This window comes from Moschus berezovskii, chromosome 20, assembly GCF_049115385.1.
Source record: "Moschus berezovskii isolate FMDL1 chromosome 20, NW_MosBer_1.0, whole genome shotgun sequence".
Classification (NCBI taxonomy): Eukaryota; Metazoa; Chordata; class Mammalia; order Artiodactyla; family Moschidae; genus Moschus; species Moschus berezovskii.
Genome location: NC_142479.1, coordinates 51923507 through 51948250, shown reverse-complemented (window position 1 = coordinate 51948250; position 24744 = coordinate 51923507). Strand labels below are relative to the sequence as shown.

The following is a 24744-nucleotide window of genomic DNA, read 5'->3' as shown; positions in this document are numbered from 1 at the left end:
TTTGTTGTTGCATGTGGGCTTTCTTTAGTTGTGGTGAGTGGGGACTACTCTTGTTTTAGTGTGAGGACGTCTCATTGCAGTGGCTCTCTTGCTACAGAGCACAGGCTCTGTGCAGTCTGCATGTGGGATTCAGTCACTGTGGCTCTTGGGCTCTAGAGAGCAGGCTCAGTAGTTGTGGTGCATGGGCTCAGTTGCTCCACAGCATGTGGGATCTTCCTGGACCACGGATTGAACTAGTGTCCCTTTGCACTGCAAGGCGGATTCTTAACTGCTGAACCATCAGGGAAGCCACTCATTGTAGTTTTGACGTGCACGTTTCTCTAATAATTAACCATGTGGAACATATCTTTCTGTGCCTGCCTGTTGGCCATCTGTGTGTCTTCTTTGGAGGAATGTCTCTTTAGTCTTCTGCCCATTTTTCCTTGGGTTGTGTTTTTGCTATTGAGTTGTACGAGCCATTTATATATTTTGGAAATTGAGCCCTTCTGTCTCCTCATTTTCAAATGCTCTCCTCCCAGTCTATAGGTTGTCTTTTTATTTTATGGTTTCCTTTGCTGTACAAAAGTTTGCAAGTTTGATTAGGTCCCTTTTTAAAAAAATTTTGTTTTTATTTCTATTGCCTTGGGAGACCGACCTAAGAAAACATTGGTACAATTTATGTCAGAGAATGTTTTGCCTATGTTCTCTTCTAGGAATTTTATGGTGTTCGATCTTTAAGCCTTTAAGGCATTTTGTCTCTCTAAATTTTAAAATACAAAACATACTATAAACTGCTGGGATTGGTCCAACAAATGGTGAGGACTGTGCCTTTGTAGAATGAGGATTGCTTCACTCTACAGGAAAACTTTGAACTCAGAAATTCCAGGGCTGCATGATTTGTTCGTTTCATGATCTCCCAGGGCAGGGAGTCAGGGTAACTCTGGGAAGCCCAAGTGGCCAGTCAGGTGATGACTGTAGTTTCCCTGTAAGTCCCCCAAAGCAAGTCAGAAAGCTTCTCTTTAGGCTCTACACAAGAGGAAATATTTAACTAAAATTATAACAATTTCCCCTCACCCCAAGTCCAACTTGTTAGTTTAGATTTTGGTTTTAAGAGCCTTTGAAGTCTCCCTCAAAGCTTAGTCATTTAACATTTGTCCGTAGTCCTCTTCTTTGTGTGTATGTACCTTGAATTACTTTTCTTATTTAATGACATGTCTATCCTATCTTTATTTTGACTTTTTGTTTTATAAAAATTCATGTCTTTAAAAAAAATCTGTTTATTTTTATTTTTGACTGTGTCGGGTCTTAGTTGCAGCAGGGGTGATCTTTGTTGGAGTGCTCAGGCTGAGTTGTCTCCTGCCTTGAGAGGCAAATTCTTAATCACTGGACTACCAGGGATCTTTACTTTTAGAGTACAAATTTTCAACGATGTCATTTCATCTGCATTTTCAGATGAGAAATAGTAATTTCTCATTCTATTTTGTGACCAAAATTGGTAAAGTTTATTCTGTTTTCAAGTTTTATATGGCTTAACAATTCCTAGCTACAGTAGTACGGTATTTATTGTTCATTTGCACAAAGAGCTTGCATGAGAAACTGTAGCTGTGTATTGAACAGTCATGCTTTGGACATGAGTAAATTAACAACATATTTTTGAGTGCCTACAGTTTCAGTGACCAGTCAAATTTTCAGAACTCTAAATCAGGTGAACCCATCACAGGCTAGGGCTGTGTTGTCAAGTGTGTATTACCAGCTTCTAATACACAGGTATTAGGACTCCACAGATGCTTGTTGAAACAGCATTTTAGTTTATTTTTTGTTTTTATTTATTTTTTGGCTTCACTGGGCAGTTTGTGGGATCTTAGTTCCTGAACCAGGGATTAAACCTGGGTGCTTGGCAGTGAAAGCATGGACTCTTAACCACTGGACCACCAGGGAAAATTCCCACAGCATTTTAAATATGAACTATCTTTGGAAATTCTCAGTTGGATAAATTCTCTCTGTACTTCAATGTTAATATCGCTAGATTTATATTCTATAATATTTGGAACATAATTTTATACTGCTGCTAAGTCACTTCAGTCCTGTCCGACTCTGTGCGACCCCATAGACGGCAGCCCACCAGGCTCCCCCGTCCCTGGGATTCTCTAAAAAATGTAATTATTTAAAACTAAAATTTAACTGAGTGTTCTGTTTTTTAAAAATCTGACAACCCTATCAATTTGCCTCTACATATGCATTGAGTCTCTGACATGTGTCAGGAACTAGGCTAGGCAGTATCACTAGACTAGACAGTAGTGAAAGAATTAGACCCAGTGCAGCCACCCTCCTGGATTTTATAGTTTAGCAGGGAAGACAGACATTGAATACATCATCATGTACTTAATTTAAGTACTGAAATAGTATAACAGAGGACTTTATTAATTCAGGGTTTAGAGAAAGTTTGCATCTCTAGTCCAGATCAAAAGACATTTGAGAACTATATAAGAGGGCCTCAGTGAGATGATGGGGAATGAAGGGGAAAGCCTTCCTGCAATTAAAAAGGCCTGTTCAAGGACCTTGGGAGAGGAAGGAGTGAAAGAATTGTCTGCAGGTGGAAGGTCAGTGTGGTTGGGGTTTGGCAAGGGGAGAAGAGCTAGATTTAGAGAGGAATTTTAGGGCGAGTAAAAGATTTGCCTACCAAGCCCAGGTACAATGCTAGGTAGCAGGGATTTCGAAATGAGGGGCAATTACTGCCTCAAGAAACTCTCTGTGTAGTGACTAAAAGGAATGAGGGTAAGAGGAATAGACATGAAGTAAATTTTAATTCTACTTTCAAGGAGCATGGTTATACATATCTTTGTCAAAATAAGCATGTCACAAATAGAGATTTTTTCTTAGTCTGTTCATCTGAACTGTAGTTACCAGGAGGAATTGTTTTGGAGGATGTTTGCATATCATTTTTGAAATATGGGGGAAAGTCTTGAGACTAAAGAGCCAATGGAAATCCATTGCTAAATATCCTTACAGCAAATTAGGTAAAATCCGACTTTTCAGCACTTATTCTCAAGGATGTATTTGAAAAAAAAAGAAAAAGAGTAATGTTAACTATTTTTAGAATTTCCACCCAGTGCTAGTAGAATTGTATTTTAGCCTGGCTCTTGTTCCAATGGGCGGGAACTTCTAACTTCTCGGCATTACTCCAGATTGCTCTTCGTGAAAATTTACTGATACAAGAGACAGGACCACACATTCTTTGTGATTTGTAATGTAGAATGTGAGCTAACCTGCTTGCTTTTACTGACTACAAAAAAAATACAATCCATCGTGAACACCTTTGGGATCCTAAATATAATTAGCAGTATCTGATGACTGCTGAATATTCATTGGAAGGGCTGATGCTGAAGCTGAGGCTCCAATATTTTGGCCACCTGATTGACGCGAAAAGTCCACTCATTGAAAAAGACCCTGATGCTAGGAAGGATTGAGGGCAGGAGAAGGGGAGGACAGAGGATGAGATGGTTGGATGGCATCACCGACTGAATGGACATGAGTTTGAGTAGGCTCTGGGAGTCGGTGATGGACAGGGAAGCCTGGCCTGCTGTAGTTCATGGGGTCGCAGAGTCGGACACGACTGAGCGACTCACCTGAACTGATGACTGCTGCAAACAAGTTTTGCTTAACTCAGAATCTTCCACGTCCTCAGAAATATTGCTCAAGAAAAATATTTCTGAAATTAAAAAGGAAATTCGGTAATGGAAATTAAGTGTATTGGGCTACCTTGGGACGTCGTGTTAAAAAGACCCAATATCTAGTATCTCAATAAAGGGAAAGTTTTAATAAAATATTCCTAACAGCAATATTCTTCGAAAAGCTAGTATTTCAATAAAGACAGCTGGGGCTTTTACTTTCTTAACTGCTTGAAAGCCAAATCGAAAGTGCCAACTTCCGCAGAGATGTCGAACACTACCACTACACAAGCTCCACGCCTAGCTCCGAGAAGTCGGAGACAAACCAGAGAGCAGGCGGGGTGGGGATAATCTCGCGAGAAGCAAGGTATAAATCATTTTTCGCGATATTTGGTGCCCAGCCCCTTTCCTCTCTCTCGCAGGATCACGGTTAATCTCGCGATCTTTTGGAAGTTCCGTTGGGGAAGATGGCGGCGGCCGCGAGCACCCTTCTCTTCTTGCCGCCGGGGACTTCAGACTGAGTCTTCCCTGGAAGAGTGGGACTGCAGGTGCCCTGCGTCCCGGGAGCCCGAACCAACTTGGTTCCTCCACTACTGGTGGGGAAGGGCATATCCTCTTGTGTAGGACTTAGGCCCTCCCCGCCGTCAGGATGAAGGCTCAGGGGGAAACCGAGGGTAAGTGACTGACTGAGGGGGAAAGCAGGGGGCGGGACACAGCTGGGGGAGCTAATGCTTCCGCGGGGGCCACTCTCCCAAGGGCGCAGGATCTAGGAGGCGGGATATGTCTGAGTTTTAGATTCTGACAGCCTTCCTTGGTGATGGAGAGCTTCGACTTTGGGGAGATGGGGCTCCCAACTTCTGTGAAGGTTTCTTATTTGGCAAGGGGCAACATTTGGGCCTCAGGGCATTTTTTAGCCTTAAGAGATGGAAGACCAGGCAAGTGAATGTAAAACTTGCTTGCTCCTTCGAAAAGAGAAATCTGAATGATGACATAAAACAGTAATACAGCGCTATATATCAAAGTACTGTAAGATGTTTTGGCGTGAATGAAATGACTAGGTCCTTATGGTATTCAATGCCAGTAGTTTTCAAAAATGTCAGTGTTCATATCTTGTGGTATTGTATATTTTAAAAATGCTTTTAATTTCAGTCTTTAAATATCTGAACTAAGAACTGCTGAAAAACACTTTTCTGTGTAACTTTATATACTCTAAAGTTCCACATTTCAGCTTAAATGCTTCCTTAGCATTTTGGACATAGTTCTATTCATACACGATTATTTCCTTGTGTTCTGCAATATACTCTGAGCTTTGTAGAGCAGGATCTTGCCTTACTCATTCCTGGGCACATAATGTGTTGTTGTGTTAGTGCCTCAGTTGTGTACGACTCTGTGACCCCCACGGACTGCAGCCTACCAGGCGCCTTCACCTATGGAATTCTCCAGGCAAGATCACTAGAGTGGGTTGCCGTTTCCTTCTCCTGGCACATAACAGTTGCTCAAAAAAATGTTTCATTGAAGCATTTTTGTAAAGATATTTATCATCGGCCTTCTCAAGGGAGAGAAGGGAGGTGTGTTTGAAGGAGAAGCAGAGAAAAGGGTGCAGAGAAATGACAAGTGTAAGTGGAATCTTAGTGAGGCAGGAATTTTGTCTAGTTTGCTCACTGCTGTATCTCTGAGATGTAAAATAGTGCCTGAGTGAATGTCTTAAATGTGGGAATTGCCAAACATTTCTCCAGAATTATAAACTGGATGAAACAGCCCCAAAAACAGTTTTCCAGAAGATGAAGGCATTGGAGGGAGGAGTTGAACCTGGATTTGAAGATGTCACTACTTCAACTTTGATTGCTGGCGTTGTATTCATCTTTCAAGACATCTTTTCTGTTACATCCCTAAACTAATTACACACTTTTCCTCCTTTTGAATTTTGATAGTAATGTGTCTCTGTTTTTAAGAGCATATCTCATTTTGCTTTGTGTGATGGTTATTTTCACATTAACTTATCCACACACCCTCACAGATGTCATCTCAGGCATATTGTATTTTTGCACTGCTGGTCTCCAGCACAGTCCTTGCTCATGTTAAGCAGTTAAAAGAATTACAGGAGTGTTGGAGGTTGTAGGAGGTTCCTTCAAACACTATCTGGGATCCATTCTTTTCTACCTTTCTCTTACCTTTGCCTGAAAGTCATCCTTCAGTCACTTGACATCTTCCTTGTTCATATAGTTTGAATTCGAACAGGAAATATCTGAATGGTAAATGAAGCTTCTTTTCTTGATAATACTTACAAATTGATCTCTTAAAATTATGTGAAAAAATTAAGAAAAGTCTGTATTTTCACATTGAAAACCAACTAACATAGTAAGGCCATGTTCAAATGTATGCTGTGCATATGTCATGCAAGGGATTTCATGCATATCATGAAATTATTTTGTCAGTGAATGGTAGTCTTGATCCTCAGGACTGGAGATGGTTCTTTTTTTGCTTCTCATTAAGTCTGAAGAGAAAGCAGTCCCCTTCTATAGTGTTTGTTAGATTAGACCCATAATTTCTGTCTACTTGTTACTAGAAATGAATTCTTTGTGTATTTTGAAGTAAATGATATTGGAAAAGATTTTAACTGAGTTCGTATCAGGATGAAGTATGGGAGTTTTGTTTGCAAGAAAAACTGTGGAAGGTCTTGAAAGAAGAGTTGCTAATGATGTTTTCTGATTTATATCTTAGAGTCGGAAAAGCTGAGTAAGATGAGTTCTCTCTTGGAACGGCTCCATGCAAAATTTAACCAAAATAGACCTTGGAGTGAAACCATTAAGCTTGTGCGTCAAGTCATGGTGAGGATTATGGTGAAGTGGATAAAGTGTTGTGCTTAGAAAATTATTTGATAAGCTAAGTTACCTGTGTAGATTTTTTCTCGCTAGTTATTAGGGTGTGTCTTCAGTTTTATTTCTCATAACATCATATGTACATGATGACTTTCAACTTTTAAGAGTCTACCTAAGAAGAAGATATGTTAATAGAATTGTGTTAATCATGAGTTATAGTAGGCTGGGATATTTTAGGCAAAAGTTGTAAGAAACACACTTATAAAACATAATGAGTTTCCTAGTGGCCTAGTGTTTAGGATTCCCAACTGTCATTACTGTAACCCTGGGTTCAATCCCTGCTTGAGGAACTGAGATCCCACAAGTCCCACAGCGCTGCCAAAAAAAAAAAAAAAATACACGTGATAGCCTGATATAGAAAAACATTTACTTTTTACTTCCTGTCAAGGTCCTTGATTCTAATGTGTTAATACTTTCATTGTATCTATACTAGTAGTAGAGTTTGCAGACATTTTTAATTAACTTCACTTGTTTACTCGGAGTTTCTCTACTGTACATTCTCCTTCCTGAGGCAATCACCAGTATGGGGAGCCCATAGTTAAGTGGAACACAGCGGGTGCAGTGAGTGTATAGCACAGCACTAGTAAGAGAACTGAATTTGCTGCTGTCAGAGAAACCTTTATTTTAACCTTGACTCCACTACCGCCTGTGTAACCTTGGACAAATTACTTGTTTTTTCTTACCCTCAATTTCCTCATCTAGAAGGTAGAGACACCAGTTTGAGTAAGATGAGCAACACCAGTTTGCCTTTTCACACAGTTTTGCTGTAAAGATCAAATGAGAGAATGGACACCAAAATGTCATGGTGCTTAGAGATTTCCATAACTAAGTTCTGCAGATATCTTCTGGGTCAGGATTGTATACATAAAAAAGATTTGTAGTGTTTTTTTTTAAGTCTTAATGACAATTTTTCCAGTCTGGGTATTCAGAGGTTGTCATTTTTGAACTAGAAGGCAGCCATATTCTAGTTTGAGATACCACCTATAAATTATACTATCTTTAGAGGAACATCATGGGCTAGAGGACTCCAGGTGGCTACTAAGACCCTCTCTTGGGTTACCAGTTCTTGGTTTGGTCACCATAGCTTCCATTGTCTACTTGTCACTTTTGCAGATTCAGAAACCTACTTTTATTGGTATATAAAAGATTTTGAAGAATTTTCAACAACTGTATGTGTGCATTCTAAGTCTCTTCAGTCATGTCCAACTTTTTACGACCCTATGGACTGTAGCCTGCTAGGCTTCTCTGTTCATGGGATTCTCTAGGCAAGAATTCTGGAGTGGGTTGCCATGCCCTCCTCCAGGGGATCTTCTAAACCCAGCAATTGAACCCGTGTCTCCTGTGGCTCCTGCACTGCTGGCAGATTCTTTACTGCTGATCCACTGGGGAATCTCTTTTAAAACTGACATACTAACAAAATACCAGTAGATTAACATGAAAGTCAGAATGCCAGTTTATTAATGAGGGTTTGTCTTTCCAGTTACCAAAATACTGGTATCCATTGTTTAGAGCAATGGACACAGTCCTTGTCTATTTAAGTTATAAAGGAATCCAGATTATTAATTAAGCAGATGTTTTGGAGCATGGAATTAGAGCCAAGAGAGATGGATTTAGGGCATGGAAAAGCCTCAAAACCTATCCTTGTATCATAAAACTGCTCGTACTTCTGGGGACTAGAATGTTGTACAGAGAGAAACTGCTTCCTTGGATAGGTTTAGAAAAATTATGCTAAATTTTTGCTGTTTGGATTTTTGGACTATGTATCTTGTTTTCTAGAGTCAGTCTGTTGGGTTGGCCAAAAATTTTATTCTGATTTTTTCGTAACATCTTATGGAAAAATCCAAATGAACTTTTTAGCTGGCCCAGTAGTTTGACTAAGGTTTGGTTGTATTTCTCAGATTACATGCATATCACCTTATTAGGTTTGGAAATTGTCAAATTTGAGCCACCGCATCCTGAGTCTTAGGATATAGTCACTTCTGCAGGAGGCTGATTTCACATTTTGATTCTTCTAATTTTTCCCTGAAAATTATTTTAGATCTGGAAATACCTTTGTTGTAGACTTTTTTGTTGTTGCGCTGTGTCATGTGGTGGGATCTTAGTCCCACAACCAGGGATTGAACCCATGTCCCCTGCTTTGGAAGCATGAAGTCTTAACCACTGGACCACCAGGGAAGTCCTAGATGTGAAAATACCTTTTTCTCCTTTCATGGATATGGATATGGTGTATCCAAGTATTCAGTAGATTAATCTTTCCTCTTTTGGATAGATGGACAAAATAACAATTAAAAATTTATAGATTATCTAGAATGTGTAAGAAATATAGAGTATATAGACTACTTCATAATCTGTAGACTATCCTAAAATACTATTTCTAGAATAATATATGTGTTTACCAAAAACTATTGGCTTGGTTAATTTTTACCTCAAATGTTTTCCTATTTTAATACAGGAGAAAAGGGTTGTAATGAGTTCTGGAGGGCACCAACATTTGGTCAGCTGTTTGGAGACATTGCAGAAAGCTCTCAAAGGTTTGTAAACCTTGTTGAAATATGCTAACTTCTTAAAAATGCTCCAGTTTAGGAAAGACTTTTATTCTTATACTGCTGCTGCTGCTAAATCACTTCAGTCATGTCCGACTCTGTGTGACCCCACCGACGGCAGCCCACCAGGCTCCCCCGTCCCTGGGATTCTCCAGGCAAGAACACTGGAGTGGGTTGCCATTTCCTTCTCCAATGTGTGAAAGTGAAGTCGCTCAGTCATTTCTGACTCGTAGCGACCCAATGGACTGCAGCCTACTAGGCTCCTCCGTCCATGGGATTTTCTAGGCAAGAGTACTGGAGTGGCTTGCCATTGCCTTCTCCGTTATACTTATACTAGAAATGTAAATTGAGATTTGTGGGTGTCACTCTTGATTTCATTATGAAGTTGAGATTAACTTTTACCTGAACTTTTGAAACATTTATTTTTTATTCTATTTTGAAGGCTGGTAGAGACTCAAAAAGTAATTGATGAAGGGTAACTAAGATAGCATATAGGAGAAAATTTTTTTCCTTCACATGTTCTCTCCTAATTAACTCAATAAGAAGATGGACTTTTTGACTCTAAGACTTTTACAGTATTTATTAAGAATATTTTCATGAGAAAATGAAAAGAGGAAAAAAAACTAAGCAAACATCAAATTTAAGTCATGAGCTTGATTATTCAAGCTTATAATTACTACTTCTGTCTGGTTTTGAAGGAAAATGAAAGTAAAAACAGACGAACAGGTTTTACACTGATTATCACAAATGAGCTGGGATTGAATCCATACCTACTTCAGTAGAAGTGTGGAGTCTTAACCACTAGATGACCAGCAAGTCCCTAAGTATGTCTTCTTTATAAAGATAACTTGTCCCAAATGTGTAATGAAAAAGAGAAAGGAGAAGGGTCCAGTTTTTTTCAAATAGGTCTTTTTTTTTTGACCCTTATTGCTTAGGCTGCAGCTAAGCCTTATCAATGAGCTTTGTGCAAATTATAAGCATTTGAATTTGAACTACAGGTGAGCTTTGTGCAGATTACAAGTATTTGGACTATTGAATGTGTTTATGACTTTGGAAGGACAGATATACTCCTCAGGATGTTTCTGTCTTTGAAGAATACAATTTAAGTTATTTGGAGCATGCTTTGTGATTTCCTTTTTTTCACCCTTTTGTAGTAACATCTTTACCAGCAATGACTGACCGTTTGGAGTCTATAGCAAGACAGAATGGGTAAGTAGTATATCTATAGGCAGAAATATTTAACTTAGTGTTGACTTTGGGTGGCTTTATTTATGTGTCTTCTATTAATTTTTGTTTTGATTTGTTCCTGCTAGACTGGGCTCTCATCTCAGTGCCAGTGGCACTGAATGTTACATCACGTCAGATATGTTCTATGTGGAAGTGCAGTTAGATCCTGCAGGACAGCTTTGTGATGTAAAAGTGGCTCACCATGGGGAGAATCCTGTGGTATGTGTTGATATTTCACTGGAATCTGTGGGGTTTACTTAGGGACATTAATTTTTAAAGAAATTGTTGGGGTTTGAAATAGCTTGGGTTTAGGTTTTTTTCATGAGCCACTGTAGAGATGATGTGATGGGCTACAACATCAGTAGCTGTAGAGTGGAATTTAGAATACTCTGGGTCCATCTCTGACATCATCCAAAGGCTTTGACAAGAAGAAACACCAGAGGAACCTTTTCCAATTCATATCAACCAAACATGAGCCGCAGTTGAACAATAGGTGCTGGGGATACAAATAATTTAAATTCCTATCCTCAAAGAACTTATAACCAAGAAGGACAGATAATCTTATATATAGCTAAGGTCTCTGAAAAGCCCTGTAATAGGAATGTGAAAGGTGTATACCAGACAGCTGGATATGAATTCCAAGGATGGCTTTAAAGAGAGATCCTAATGTTTTAAACAAGCAACTGAAAGTTGATTCCTTTATAAACTATTTCATATATTTGATTTTAATTTCCTGACCCAACCCCATGGTTTACCAAGTAGGAAGAAGATGTTTTTGATATCTTAATAAAAGGACCTTCTATAGTTTTAATGTTTTTGTTATAAAGCATGTGTTATTAATAAAAAAGAAAAAACTTGATGTCTTCAAGCATTTTAAAGTAGTTTAGAGTTTTAACATAATTTCTTTAATTTCAGAGCTGTCCAGAGCTTGTACAGCAGCTAAGGTGAGCAGCTGACATTTACATTCCCTTTTATTGGCAGACAGTGCTGTTCCTTATAGTTAAATTTTGAGAATGGTCAGAATTTCTAAGGAACAACTTTATTTTCTTGGGTCAAGATTTTTCAGAGTCTGTACTTGATCACTTTCAGAATTGACTTAGCTTGCTTTTTTTTTTTTACACTCTATTCCATCTATCCTAGGGTTTCCCAGCCTTGACAGTATTGTCATTTTGGGTTGGGAGATTCTTTGCTCTAGGGGGTTGCCCAGTTCATTCTTGGATGTTAAACAGCGTCCCTGGTTTCTCCCAACTAGTTAGGATCTATGATAACCTCCTGATCCATGATAATCAAAAATATCTTCAGATTTTGTCAGACATCCTCTTGAGGACAAAATCACTCCTGGTTGAGAACTACTGAGTTAACCTTAGGAATTCTCTGTGGAACAAAAATAAATAGACCCTAATTATTGAATTAGAGAAAGCTTGAGAAAATTGAGTCTATACTATGGAAAGAACTTTTTTTCACTTTGAGAAGAATTGTTTTATATTTAAGGTTTATGGGTCCCAAATCATAGTAAAGTGCTAGGCTTGAAAACAGTCTCTTTTAGTAATTGATGTTTTTTGTCATTGGCTTATCTTTTCTCCTTTAATTGAGTGGAGATTTCCATGCTTAAATTTAAACCCAGAATTAACTCTCTGGGAATTTGAGAAAGTTGTTAAATCAATTTTACGTTTTAAATATAGTGAAGTTATCAGATATCACATGGAGGAGTCTTAAGGGTTTAACATTGAGAAACAAGTTTTACACTCAGCTTTCCAGTGATCACTTTAATGTCCTTACAGCCAAATATACCAGATTTGAATGAGCTTTGAAAAATTGCAATGCAACATAAAAAAATAACCTTTTATGATTTCATTTACTCAATAAGTCTAGCAAAGATATATTATCAGAATAGTCCAGGAAACCAGTATTTCTGGTTCTAATGTAGAATAGGAAACTGTACCAGTTTATGAACTGATGGTATTCTTAAGTTAATTTGTAAGCATGTTTGGAAGTGGGAACCTTAGAATATTAGTCTTTATCAGGTATTTTTAATCACTTTGTATAGATGATGATTTTAAGGTAAGGAATATATTTTGCTGTTGCTCTTGTTTCCTTTTAGTGTCTTCATGGCACTTTGGGCAGTAAGTGTTGTCAGAGCAGTACAGTTTTCAACAGACTTTTTTTTTTTTAAGTTTGAAAAAGGATATAGAGACTTAGAATTGTTGTGTTGGATTCCTGCCCATAAAAGCTTATTTGACCAAGAATCCATCTCTGAATGTTAGGTTTTAGGATGCCAGGATTCCTGGTAGTAGTTTCTTTTTCCTGGGGTAAATCTTGTCATAGGAACATTTTAAAATATATCGTTTGCCTCCACACTACCTATTCTGCCTTTGCTTAGGTCTCCCATCTCTCTCCAACTGTTCATTTCCTTTCTCTGCTCTTACTTTATACATGAAAGTGTCCTATCTTCCTAATTTATTTACTTCCTTTTTCTCTCTAAAAGATTTTTTTCCTCATGACATCCAGTCATCTCAGTTACAAATTAAGAGGAGAAGTGATTTATTTAAACTAAGTCTCATTACTTAAGAACAAATTAGTATATGATTTAACAGGTCTTTTTGACTATCTTTTATACTGTTTATTAGCACTTTCTCCTGAAAAATGGGGCAGAGAAAGGAAAACATTGTATTTTCTTTCACAACTTTTGATTGATTCTAGAAAACTCTTGGGGGGGGAAATTAAAGCAAATTTTTAAGATTAGTTTTCTATAGCCTTGATTTTTGGGACTTTGCTGATAAAAGATTGAGTAGTAATTGTATGTTTTATTCTCTTCCCTCTCTCCTCTTCCCTGAACATCTTACAGGGAAAAAAATTTTGATGAATTTTCTAAGCACCTTAAGGGTCTTGTTAATCTTTATAACCTTCCAGGGGACAAGTAAGTATTTTTTGCTTTTGTTTGAAAAATTAGTATAAATCTATAAATCATTTTGTACTTAGAAATTTGCCAAGTCTTCTGCCCTAGCTCATTTGTGATTTCTATTCATACTGACAGTCTATAACTCAGCTTCTAACTTAATGTCTTTTAAAGGTATTTTAAATAAACAGTATCTGCATTAATGATTATAGTATCCTTGAGGTATTTTCAGCATATTGATTTCTAGGCCAAAATAAATTGTCATGGAACTAGTTTTATATTTTTAACCTACCTGGGATTCTGCTTACTTGCTTGGTCTTTTAAGTAGAGATAAAAATTAGCTTTGGTAGATCACTAATGATTTTTTTTTTGATGTTTTTTTTTTTTTTAATAGATAACTAAGTTGCCTCCAAGCTAGACTTGCTCTCTAGGCTTTCAGTGTTTGTGTATATGTATATTTGTTAACTAATTCTTGTTCTGTTTACTTTTTAGCAAACTGAAGACTAAAATGTACTTGGCTCTCCAATCCTTAGAACAGGATCTATCTAAAATGGCAGTTATGTATTGGTAAGACTGGCTAAGGTGTCAATTCTCTTTGACCTTGTTCTTTAAAGTTTTTTTTTCTATGGGTTACTAGGCTTCTGTTATTTAAAAAATATGTATTACAGATAGATGTTATTATGCATCTGTATTTTACCTGTACTGTACATCTTGTCCATATCCTTTCACTTCCCAAATGATTGCATTCCATTTTCTGAATATCAGTATCCCTAAGTTATTGGTTGGTATTGCATAGGTTTTATGAGAAGACTTGTGAAACCTGGCCTCCCTTCTGATAAATAATAGTATAGTTGTAATTTTTGTTCACCATATTACACACTGGTGTATTCTTAGAAATAATCCCTTCACCTTGAGGGTTAAATATAATTGTTAAATGCCCAAGATAGAGTCATTAGGATAGAATTAAAAGACGTGTAAGAGCTGAACTCATTATCACATTGTATACTAATACCTTCAGGGCTTAGATGTAAATAAACATAGATCATTTGTCTTGCAGGAAAGCAACCAATGCTGGTCCCTTGGATAAGATTCTTCATGGAAGTGTTGGCTATCTCACTCCAAGAAGTGGGGGTATGTGATGCTATTTTGCTTATTTAGAAAAAAACCTAATTTTTAGTTGAAAGATTACTACTTAAAATTTGATCTTGGTTTTATAAGCAGAAGGTGAAAATTACTAGTCATTTGTGATGGTTTTCTTTTTGTTTAATTGAAATGTAGTTGCTTCTCAATGTTGTGTTAGTTTCTGGTATATGGTAAACTGATTGAGTTATACATACTTTTATTCTTTTTCCTATTCTTTCTCATAATAGTTTATTACAAGATACTGAACGTAGTTCCCTGTGCTCTACAGTAGGACACTGTTGTATAATAGTTTGTATCTGCCAATCCCAGACTCCAAATTTACCCCTCTCTCATTTGTGTATTTTTTAATGGTTTCTAAGGTATCAATACTTGCCCTCCCCTAGTTTTCTTGTTTTTTAATTGTGAAGTAAATTGTTGCTACTAGAAATAATACTTATACTTCTGTCATACTTCACAAGCTGCTTTGGATCATGAGTTCTCATATTTTAAACTATTTTCTTGTATATAGGTTTATAGGAAGGGAATATTTTTCTTTATTTGTAAGTTACCCGATAAAGTAGTGATAAGTTTTATTTTTCATAGGTCATTTAATGAACTTGAAGTATTATGCCTCTCCTTCTGACCTGCTGGATGATAAGACAACATCCCCTATCATTTTGCATGAGACTAATGGTAAGACTTTCACTATAAAGTAACTAAAGGTTTTGCTCAGTGTTTAAAAAATATTTAAAAAAAATTGAATGCCCAGACTTGCCTGTACTTTCTGATTTGCTACTCCCAAGTAAATTTGCCATCTCTATCAAAGTTTTCCATTTCTACCAGAGTTTGCTTCTTATATATACATACACATTTATACATATATACATATGTATATGTACATATACATTTGTTGTTGTCTAGTTGCTCAGTCATGCTCAACTCTTTTGCAACCCCATGGACTATAGCCTGCCAGGCTCCTCATCCATAGGATATACATACATAATAATAAAAGCATAATTGGTCCTTTTGAATGAGTAAATGAGTGAATGAGAAAATGTAAACAATCTGACTTGAAATAATTTGCTTTAATCATTACTTTAAAGGTAAAGAAGTTAACCAACTTACTAAAGAACTAAAATAATGGATCTTACTTTGTATTTGCACTTTTTTTGGGTGCACCACATGGCTTGCTGGATCTTAGTTCTTTGACCATGCCCTTGGGAGTGAAGGCACAGGGTTCTAACCACGGACTGCCAGGGAATTCCTGTATTTGCACTTTAATATACTAAAACCTAATGAAATATGGCCTAATACCTCATTTTGCTCCCCTTTTAACTTCAGTCATTGACTGTCTATAGTCATAATTCTATTTAAATGCATTCTGAAGTTGGAGAAAATAAGTTAATATTGGTAATTGGTCTTTGAAATTTTTTCCCTTAGACCGCGTTGTTTCCTATATTTTGTATTATTTATTAACAGAATTATTGGTTTGTTAGAAAGGTACTTCTAGCATTTCTAAGTTATATAGGGATAGAATCTGATAATTAGGGCTGACAGATTTACACAGACGGTAGCTTTTTTGTGTTTTTAAATGTTAAGATCCTTATAATTTATGTAACTCTGGAGAATAACATTTTTTTTCTTTTTCCCAGTTCCTCGATCTTTGGGCATGAATGCATCAGTGACAATTGAAGGAACGTCTGCTATGTATAAACTCCCAATTGCACCATTAATTATGGGATCACATCCAGTTGACAACAAATGGTAAGTGAAATATAATTCTAGGGTAGCAAAATCCATTTTTTTCAACTTTAAGCCCAGTAAGAAACAAGTATTACTTTCACTTGGCTCTTCCCACACTTGACTTTCTAGGGGTGGGCTTTTTGTTTTATCCATTTGATTTCTCTTTTCAGTATTTGCATGCTCCTCTTTGAAGTCTGCTCATAGAACACTGTTTTATTGTGAGAGAGAAAGAAGAGAACTGTGCTACTTCCACTGGTTTAGTGGTTTAGTGATTGCTCTATGGGATTTTCTTATGGGACTTTATGTTGATCGGGAGCTATGTTGGAGTAATATTAATAACTAGAGAATGTGTTTCAGGATAGATGTTTGATAAGATACTTTAGGGTTAACAAATAGGATATTTTGGAATTGGGGGAAAGGAAGTTCAAAGAGTGAAGTTTGATAGCCTTTGTATGTGTTTATATGATATAAACATGTCTGAGTGTTGAGATTTTTCATTTTTACATCAATTCAGAATCCCAATCCTCCACTTTTTTTTTTTAAGGACTCCCTCCTTCTCCTCAGTTACCAGTGCCAACAGTGTTGATCTTCCTGCTTGTTTCTTCTTGAAATTTCCCCAGCCACTTCCAGTATCTAGAGCATTTGTTCAGAAAATTCAGAACTGCACAGGTGAGTTTTAAGAAGCATCAGAAGCTAATAATTGTTATAAAAGTGAAAGCAAACTTCAAATTCACATTATCTTAGCCCTCTTTCAGTCTAGACCTCAAAAAAATAGTGATAGGTATAGATACCATGGTGTTTTAAACTAGTCAATGCTTATTAATAAGTACTTTTTGAATAAATGGGTGAATGAAGGGAAAAGTGAGCTGTCAACATTTTCATCTTACTGTGATTATATTGATCTCTGCTGTTCCAGGAATTCCATTGTTTGAAACTCAGCCAACTTATGTACCCCTCTATGAACTGATCACTCAATTTGAACTGTCAAAGGATCCTGACCCCTTACCTTTGAATCACAACATGCGATTTTATGCTGTAAGTAAGGCCTTATGGATTGTTGTAGATTATGCTTGGAACCAAGATCAGAATCTTCCTTTTATAGGATACCTGAGATCAGAAGACATTCTTTTGGCTTACTGGATCATGTCCTATTTTCTCAGTCAGGCAGGAAATTACAAATATCTTTGAAATATACTGAAAAAGAACATAACTTCCAAGTCAGGAAACAATGTACATTGAATTATTGAAATTTCAAATGAAAGTCTCTTAATGGTATCCTAAACTTTTATAAGCTTTTAAGTAATTATTAAGAATTCTTGTGTTTAATCCTTTCAAGTGCTGTGAACTTCTGATCTATAGAGTACTTACAGAGAAGAAAGTACTAGAATGAGTGAATTAAGGCCGGTTTTAAAACCTCATCTGAACTTGAATTTATTTGAATGTTTGACAGTAGTCAACAGTTCCTCAATTCTGGCTCCATTATAACTGTATAGGGTGTTAATAAAAATAAAAATTTTGCACTTACTGTTCAGGGACCCCTTTTATACAAATATCTGAGGTAATTTTTATGTTAGCTAGGTTAGGAAACCACTGGCAGAACATTTACAAAAAAGGGGTCTTTTCAGCCAAGTGAGTAATTGGCGTTTCACGTCAGCTGACCAGTAATTCACTGTGGAGCTTTATTGTTCAGCAAGAAATTGCTGATTTTTGAGAAGTAGGGTGTTTTGTTTTTTTTTCAGGGTAGTTTGTGGTTGGAGTACAGTGGCTGAGTAAATAGCATTTGCTCCCTTTGTTCTTTTTGCCCAGGCTCTTCCAGGTCAACAGCACTGCTATTTCCTCAACAAGGATGCACCTCTTCCAGATGGTAGAAGTCTACAGGGAACCCTTGTTAGCAAAATCACCTTTCAGCACCCTGGCCGGGTTCCTCTTATCCTGAATCTGATCAGACACCAAGTGGCCTATAACACCCTAATAGGAAGCTGTGTCAAAAGAACTATTCTGAAGGAAGGTACTGCCTTTCTTTTTCCTGTATTTACTGGTAAATGGAACTGATTACTCTAGTAGTTCTCTAATTTGGTGGCTCATCATATTACCTGTGGAGCTTCTAAAACTACAAATATTTGGTTTCCATACCAAAGAACTTAATTAGAATCTCTGTGGGAGGAGCTGGGAATCTAGTTTAAGCTCTGTGGATAATTTTGAGGGAAGCAATCTGTATATTGGCATATGGAAACCACTGAGGTTTTTTTGCAATGGACTTACTATTTTTCTGCATGCAGTGGTGTAATTGGGTACCTGGGGCCCTGAATCTTGCAGCAGATATATAAGGTATAATTTGAGATTTGGTAGGAAGAGAGTTCTTGACACCTAAATTTTAGATTGTTAGGCAGTGCTTCTCACGTTTTAACCCTGAGTATATTTTCTCCACCTTCTTTGGAGAATTTAATCATATAGCTTAAAAACAGATGAGACCTGTGCCCTTTTCTTTCTCTTCCAGGATTCTGGAATGCTGATGTTTTTCACACAGTTTGCTCTTAGAAATCTTGATATGAATTCTGGCTGCCCTAGTTAATCATAGTTAATTTTTTACAATAGTTGTAAACATTTCAGTGATAGAACTGTGCCAAATGGTAGGCAAGAAGAAACCCAGAAGGTAAATCAGGACATATATTTTATGGGAATACGAATTGTTCCAGAAACGAGAAATTTTAGAAAGTTGAAGTAATGATCCTAGGAGATTATCCACATAGCTTTAGAGCATTTAAAAATGAGTTTTTGTGAGATAGTTATGAAGTTAGTCCTACAGAGATGCATACTTTTTCCCAAGAAAGTATATAATTCTTGTCTCTGGGCTTTCAGCATGTTTGGCTTAGAAACCAGTGATGATAGTTATATGTAAGTGTATTTGGCATAAATATATCATTTTAGATTGTATTCCCTACATCCATGTTTACCAAACTATGGAATGTATAGCTAATAGCTGTGTACTAGTAGAAAGCAGGGTTTATGACAGTGATTCTGATGTCTGCTTATCAAATAGAATGAGAAACTCCTCTTGGCCACATTTATTTTCAGAATTGATTTTCAAGGCAGGATGTTTATCTGCCAAGTACTTTATCAATTTAGGGATTAAATATCTTCGTTTTAAAAAACTGAAGTTTAGTTACTTTCTTTTAGAGTATTTATAACATAAACTGGTAGATTTTTTGGAATCTGATTTCTTCAATCACCTGTGAGTGCCCAATGGGTTTTATGTTTTTAAAAAAATGTGTGGGATTTAGTTTCCAGTGAGGGAGAGAAAGGATTTCATAATTAATGATTACTATTTACATATCTCAAGTCTTTTATCTGGTTGATTATTTTATGATCCTTTTTTTTGCCTTTTAGATTCTCCAGGGCTTCTCCAATTTGAAGTGTGTCCCCTCTCAGAGTCTCGTTTCAGCGTATCTTTTCAGCACCCTGTGAATGACTCCCTGGTGTGTGGTGAGTTATGTGGGTGGCTAGCACCTCTCTCAGGGTAGCAGTTTGGTCCTTTTATCTCTTTTTGAAAAGTCAGAAACTGAAGCCAAATCCATCCTAAACACCTCCTATATGTTTTGTTTTTCAGTGGTAATGGATGTGCAGGACTCAACACATGTGAGCTGTAAACTCTACAAGGGGCTGTCAGATGCACTCATCTGCACAGATGACTTCATTGCCAAAGTTGTTCAAAGGTAGCACTGGCCCTTTTTCATCAGACTACCATTAAGAGGTGTATAAAGAATGCTGTTTTCAGTAATAAATGAATTAGAAATTTAGGAGGAAGGCATTTAGTCACTGCTTTCAATTCACACTTCTCTGCTTTTGGATCTAGAAGCAATATGAGTTTTTGATTTTATAAATCTCATAAGAGTAAAAGGAAGTAAAGTAGGTAACTTCAGACCCAGTGTTAGGGCTCTTTTATGAGGGAGAGAGCTGAAAAAAGATGTGGATCTTTTTTTCACTTTTCCTCTGTGTCATTTTTGTAAAAAACACATGTAACATGTCAAACAGCAGTATGTGGGAAGATACTTCAGCCATTCAGCTTCCTGGAAGCATTAATATATAATTTCAAGATTTTTTAGAGCAACTACAAGTGGTCTGTTTAGTAAATAAAAATAAATTTTATCGAAACATAAGACACGCCTGTAAATGAACACGTCTGTTCCTTTACATATTGTCTATAGTAGCTTTTGAGCTAAGATGGCAGAGTAGTTGGACAGAAACCATGTGATCTTAAAAAGTCAGTATTATTACCATCTGGTCTTTTAAGAAAGTTTGTTGACATAGTCAAGAGCGAAATGTTTTCAAACATGTTTATAAACATAAATTTATCTGTAACATAAAAAGAGCTTTGCTGTAAAATAAAAAGGATTTCCTGCCAGTGGTAGCACTTTTCACAGTGTAGCTTTGGGGTGATTTAAGCTATTTAAGTATAGAATTTGATGGGTTGAGATTTTTCTAGTAGTTCATCAATTAAGATAAATTGTATATACCGTTACACCATTAATCATATGTGAAGTCCTCAAAGGAGGGCATTTTCTTACTGAGGTTATTATTACCAGTTTTTAAAGTTCAGTATGGTATCTAATTATTTGGACTTTTGTTATGATTTGTTTGTTTTTGGTGGCATGTCAAAGGAGGTTGATGATTGCCTCCTGGTCCAGATTTTTTTTTTTTGGCCGCCCTGTGTGGCTTGCAGGATATCAGTTCCCCATCCAAGGATTGAACCTGGGCCCTCAGCAGTGAAAGCTTGGAGTCCTAACCATTGGACCACCAGGGAATTCCTTCCAGATTCTTTTTTATTTATTCATTCATTCATATAAAATATTTATTTGGCTGTGCTAGCTCTTAGTTGTGGCATGCGGATCTTTTGTTGTGGCATGTGAGATCTAGTTCCTTACCAGAGATCAAAACCAAGCACCCTGCATTGGGAGTATGGAGTCTTAGCCACTGGACCATCAGGGAAGTCTTCCTCCAGATTCTTTTTAGAATGGGTATACCCAGAGCTCTGGCATTTTACAGAACTGCTCCTGCCTTACAGATTATTTGCCTTACCTGAAAACTGTTTATTGCAAATCTTTATTTAAGGCAAAATTAAAGCCTTTATCTCAAATGAAAAATTGGTTTAAGTAGCAGCTAGTGCATTGTTCATTTTGTTTTTTCCATCTTATTTTACAGATGTATGTCGATTCCTGTGACGATGAGGGCTATTCGGAGGAAAGCTGAAACCATTCAGGCCGACACCCCAGCACTGTCCCTCATTGCAGAGACAGTTGAAGACATGGTGAAAAAGAACCTGCCCCCGGCTAGCAGCCCAGGGTATGGCATGACCACAGGCAACAACCCAATGAGTGGTACCACTACACCAACCAACACCTTTCCGGGGGGTCCCATTACCACCTTGTTTAATATGAGCATGAGCATCAAAGATCGGCATGAGTCGGTGGGCCATGGGGAGGACTTCAGCAAGGTATCTCAGAACCCAATTCTTACCAGTTTGTTGCAAATCACAGGGAACGGGGGGTCTACCATTGGCTCGAGTCCGACCCCTCCTCATCACACGCCGCCACCTGTCTCTTCGATGGCCGGCAACACCAAGAACCACCCGATGCTCATGAACCTTCTTAAAGATAATCCTGCCCAGGATTTCTCAACCCTTTATGGAAGCAGCCCTTTAGAAAGGCAGAACTCCTCTTCCGGCTCACCCCGGATGGAAATGTGCTCGGGAAGCAACAAGACGAAGAAGAAGAAGTCATCAAGATTACCACCTGACAAACCAAAGCACCAGACTGAAGATGACTTTCAGAGGGAGCTATTTTCAATGGATGTTGACTCACAAAACCCTATCTTTGATGTCAACATGACAGCTGACACGCTGGATACGCCACACATCACTCCAGCTCCAAGCCAGTGTAGTACTCCCCCAACAACTTACCCGCAACCAGTACCTCACCCCCAACCCAGTATTCAAAGGATGGTCCGACTATCCAGTTCAGACAGCATTGGCCCAGATGTAACTGATATCCTTTCAGACATTGCAGAAGAAGCTTCTAAGCTTCCCAGCACTAGTGACGATTGTCCACCCATTGGCACCCCTGTTCGAGATTCTTCAAGCTCTGGGCATTCTCAGAGTGCCCTCTTTGACCCTGATGTCTTTCAAGCCAATAATAATGAAAATCCATACACTGATCCAGCTGACCTTATTGCAGATGCTGCTGGCAGCCCCAGTAGTGACTCACCTACCAATCATTTTTTTCCTGATGGAGTAGATTTCAATCCTGATTTGTTGAACAGCCAGAGCCAAAGTGGTTTTGGAGAAGAATATTTTGATGAAAGCAGCCAAAGTGGAGATAATGATGATTTCAAAGGATTTGCATCTCAGGCACTAAATACTTTGGGGGTGCCAATGCTTGGAGGTGATAATGGGGAGACTAAGTTTAAAGGCAATAGCCAAGCTGACACGGTTGATTTCAGTATTATAGCAGTGGCTGGTAAGGCTTTGGGTCCTACAGATCTTATGGAGCATCACAGTGGTAGCCAGAGTCCTTTATTGACCACTGGGGACTTAGGAAAAGAAAAGACTCAAAAGAGAGTAAAGGAAGGCAATGGTGCCAGTAATAGTAGTCTGTCAGGGACAGGATTAGACAGCAAACCAGGGAAGCGCAGTCGAACCCCTTCTAATGATGGCAAAAGCAAAGATAAGCCTCCAAAGCGGAAGAAGGCAGACACTGAGGGAAAGTCTCCATCTCACAGTTCTTCTAACCGACCTTTCACCCCACCTACTAGTACAGGTGGATCCAAATCTCCAGGCAGTTCAGGAAGATCTCAGACTCCCCCAGGTGTTGCCACACCACCCATTCCCAAAATTACTATTCAGATTCCTAAGGGAACTGTGATGGTGGGCAAGCCCTCTTCTCACAGTCAGTATACCAGCAGCGGTTCTGTGTCTTCCTCAGGAAGTAAAAGCCACCATAGCCATTCTTCCTTATCTTCTGCTTCCAACTCAGGCAAGATGAAAAGCAGTAAATCAGAAGGTTCATCAAGTTCTAAGTTAAGTAGCAGTATATATTCTAGCCAAGGGTCTTCTGGATCTAGCCAATCCAAAAATTCATCCCAGTCTGGGGGAAAGCCAGGCTCCTCTCCTATTACCAAGCATGGACTGAGCAGTGGCTCCAGCAGCACCAAGATGAAACCTCAAGGGAAGCCATCATCACTTATGAATCCTTCTTTAAGTAAACCAAACATATCCCCTTCCCATTCAAGGCCACCTGGAGGCTCTGATAAGCTTGCCTCTCCAATGAAGCCTGTTCCTGGGACTCCCCCATCCTCTAAAGCCAAGTCCCCTATCAGTTCAGGTTCTGGTGGTTCTCACATGTCTGGAACTAGTTCAAGCACCGGCATGAAGTCATCTTCAGGGTTAGGATCCTCAGGCTCATTGTCTCAGAAAACTCCCCCATCATCTAACTCTTGTACAGCATCTTCCTCTTCCTTTTCCTCAAGTGGCTCTTCCATGTCATCCTCTCAGAACCAGCATGGGAGTTCCAAAGGGAAATCTCCCAGCAGAAATAAGAAGCCGTCTTTAACAGCTGTCATAGATAAACTGAAGCATGGGGTTGTCACCAGTGGCCCTGGGGGTGAAGACCCAATGGACGGCCAAATGGGGGTGAGCACAAATTCTAGCCATCCTGTGTCCTCCAAACATAACATGTCTGGAGGAGAGTTCCAGGGCAAGCGTGAGAAAAGTGATAAAGACAAATCAAAGGTTTCCACCTCGGGGGGCTCAGTGGATTCATCTAAGAAGACCTCAGAGTCTAAAAATGTGGGGAGCACGGGTGTGGCAAAAATTATCATCAGCAAGCATGATGGGGGATCCCCCAGCATTAAAGCCAAAGTGACTTTGCAGAAACCTGGGGAAGGTGGTGGAGAAGGGCTCAGGCCTCAGATGGCCTCTTCCAAAAACTATGGCTCTCCACTCATCAGTGGTTCCACTCCAAAGCATGAGCGTGGCTCTCCCAGCCATAGTAAGTCACCAGCATATACCCCCCAGAATCTGGACAGTGAAAGTGAGTCAGGCTCCTCCATAGCAGAGAAATCTTATCAGAACAGTCCTAGCTCAGATGATGGCATCCGACCTCTTCCAGAATACAGCACAGAGAAACATAAGAAGCACAAAAAAGAAAAGAAGAAAGTAAAAGACAAAGATAGGGACCGGGACAAAGACCGAGACAAGAAAAAATCTCATAGCATCAAGCCAGAGAGTTGGTCTAAATCACCTATCTCTTCAGACCAGTCCTTGTCTATGACAAGTAACACAATCTTATCTACAGACAGGCCCTCAAGGCTCAGCCCTGACTTTATGATTGGGGAGGAAGATGACGATCTTATGGATGTGGCCCTGATTGGCAACTAGGAACCTTACTTTTTAAAGCAAAAATATGGCCAGAGAAGAACTAAGTGTATAGGCAAATCACCATAAGGAGTGAGTCAGACAGGTCTGATTTTGTGTTTAAGAATCTTAAATGGCATGGCTTTGACACCAAGTGGGATGAATTTTGAAAGGCATAGCCAGACCCTACTAAAGAGACCATAGGGTTTGATTCTGGTTACCGCAAATCACTTGTTCCTTTGCCAGGAAAAAAAAAAAGTTTTAAAATATTTGCTTATGA

At 38.3% G+C, this 24744-nt stretch overlaps 1 protein-coding gene across 2 annotated transcripts; it reads left to right on the top strand.

Moving 5' to 3' along the window:
• The first annotated feature begins 4074 nt into the window (after window positions 1-4074).
• MED1 (mediator complex subunit 1) lies at window positions 4075-24744 on the top strand. 2 transcript variants are annotated; one of them, XM_055407742.2, is made up of 17 exons: window positions 4075-4321; window positions 6369-6475; window positions 8979-9057; window positions 10224-10278; window positions 10383-10515; window positions 11212-11240; window positions 13142-13213; window positions 13685-13759; window positions 14250-14323; window positions 14918-15007; window positions 15967-16078; window positions 16602-16726; window positions 16974-17092; window positions 17864-18065; window positions 19445-19540; window positions 19665-19770; window positions 21257-24744. In XM_055407742.2, exons 1-17 carry the CDS (start codon window positions 4297-4299, stop codon window positions 24486-24488), a joined length of 4731 nt encoding a protein of 1576 aa, XP_055263717.1. In that variant the 5' UTR covers window positions 4075-4296; the 3' UTR covers window positions 24489-24744. The 2 variants fall into 2 exon arrangements, with proteins under 2 accessions (XP_055263717.1, XP_055263718.1); XM_055407743.2 differs by lacking the exons at window positions 4075-4321; window positions 6369-6475; window positions 10383-10515 and having other exon boundaries at window positions 8978-9057.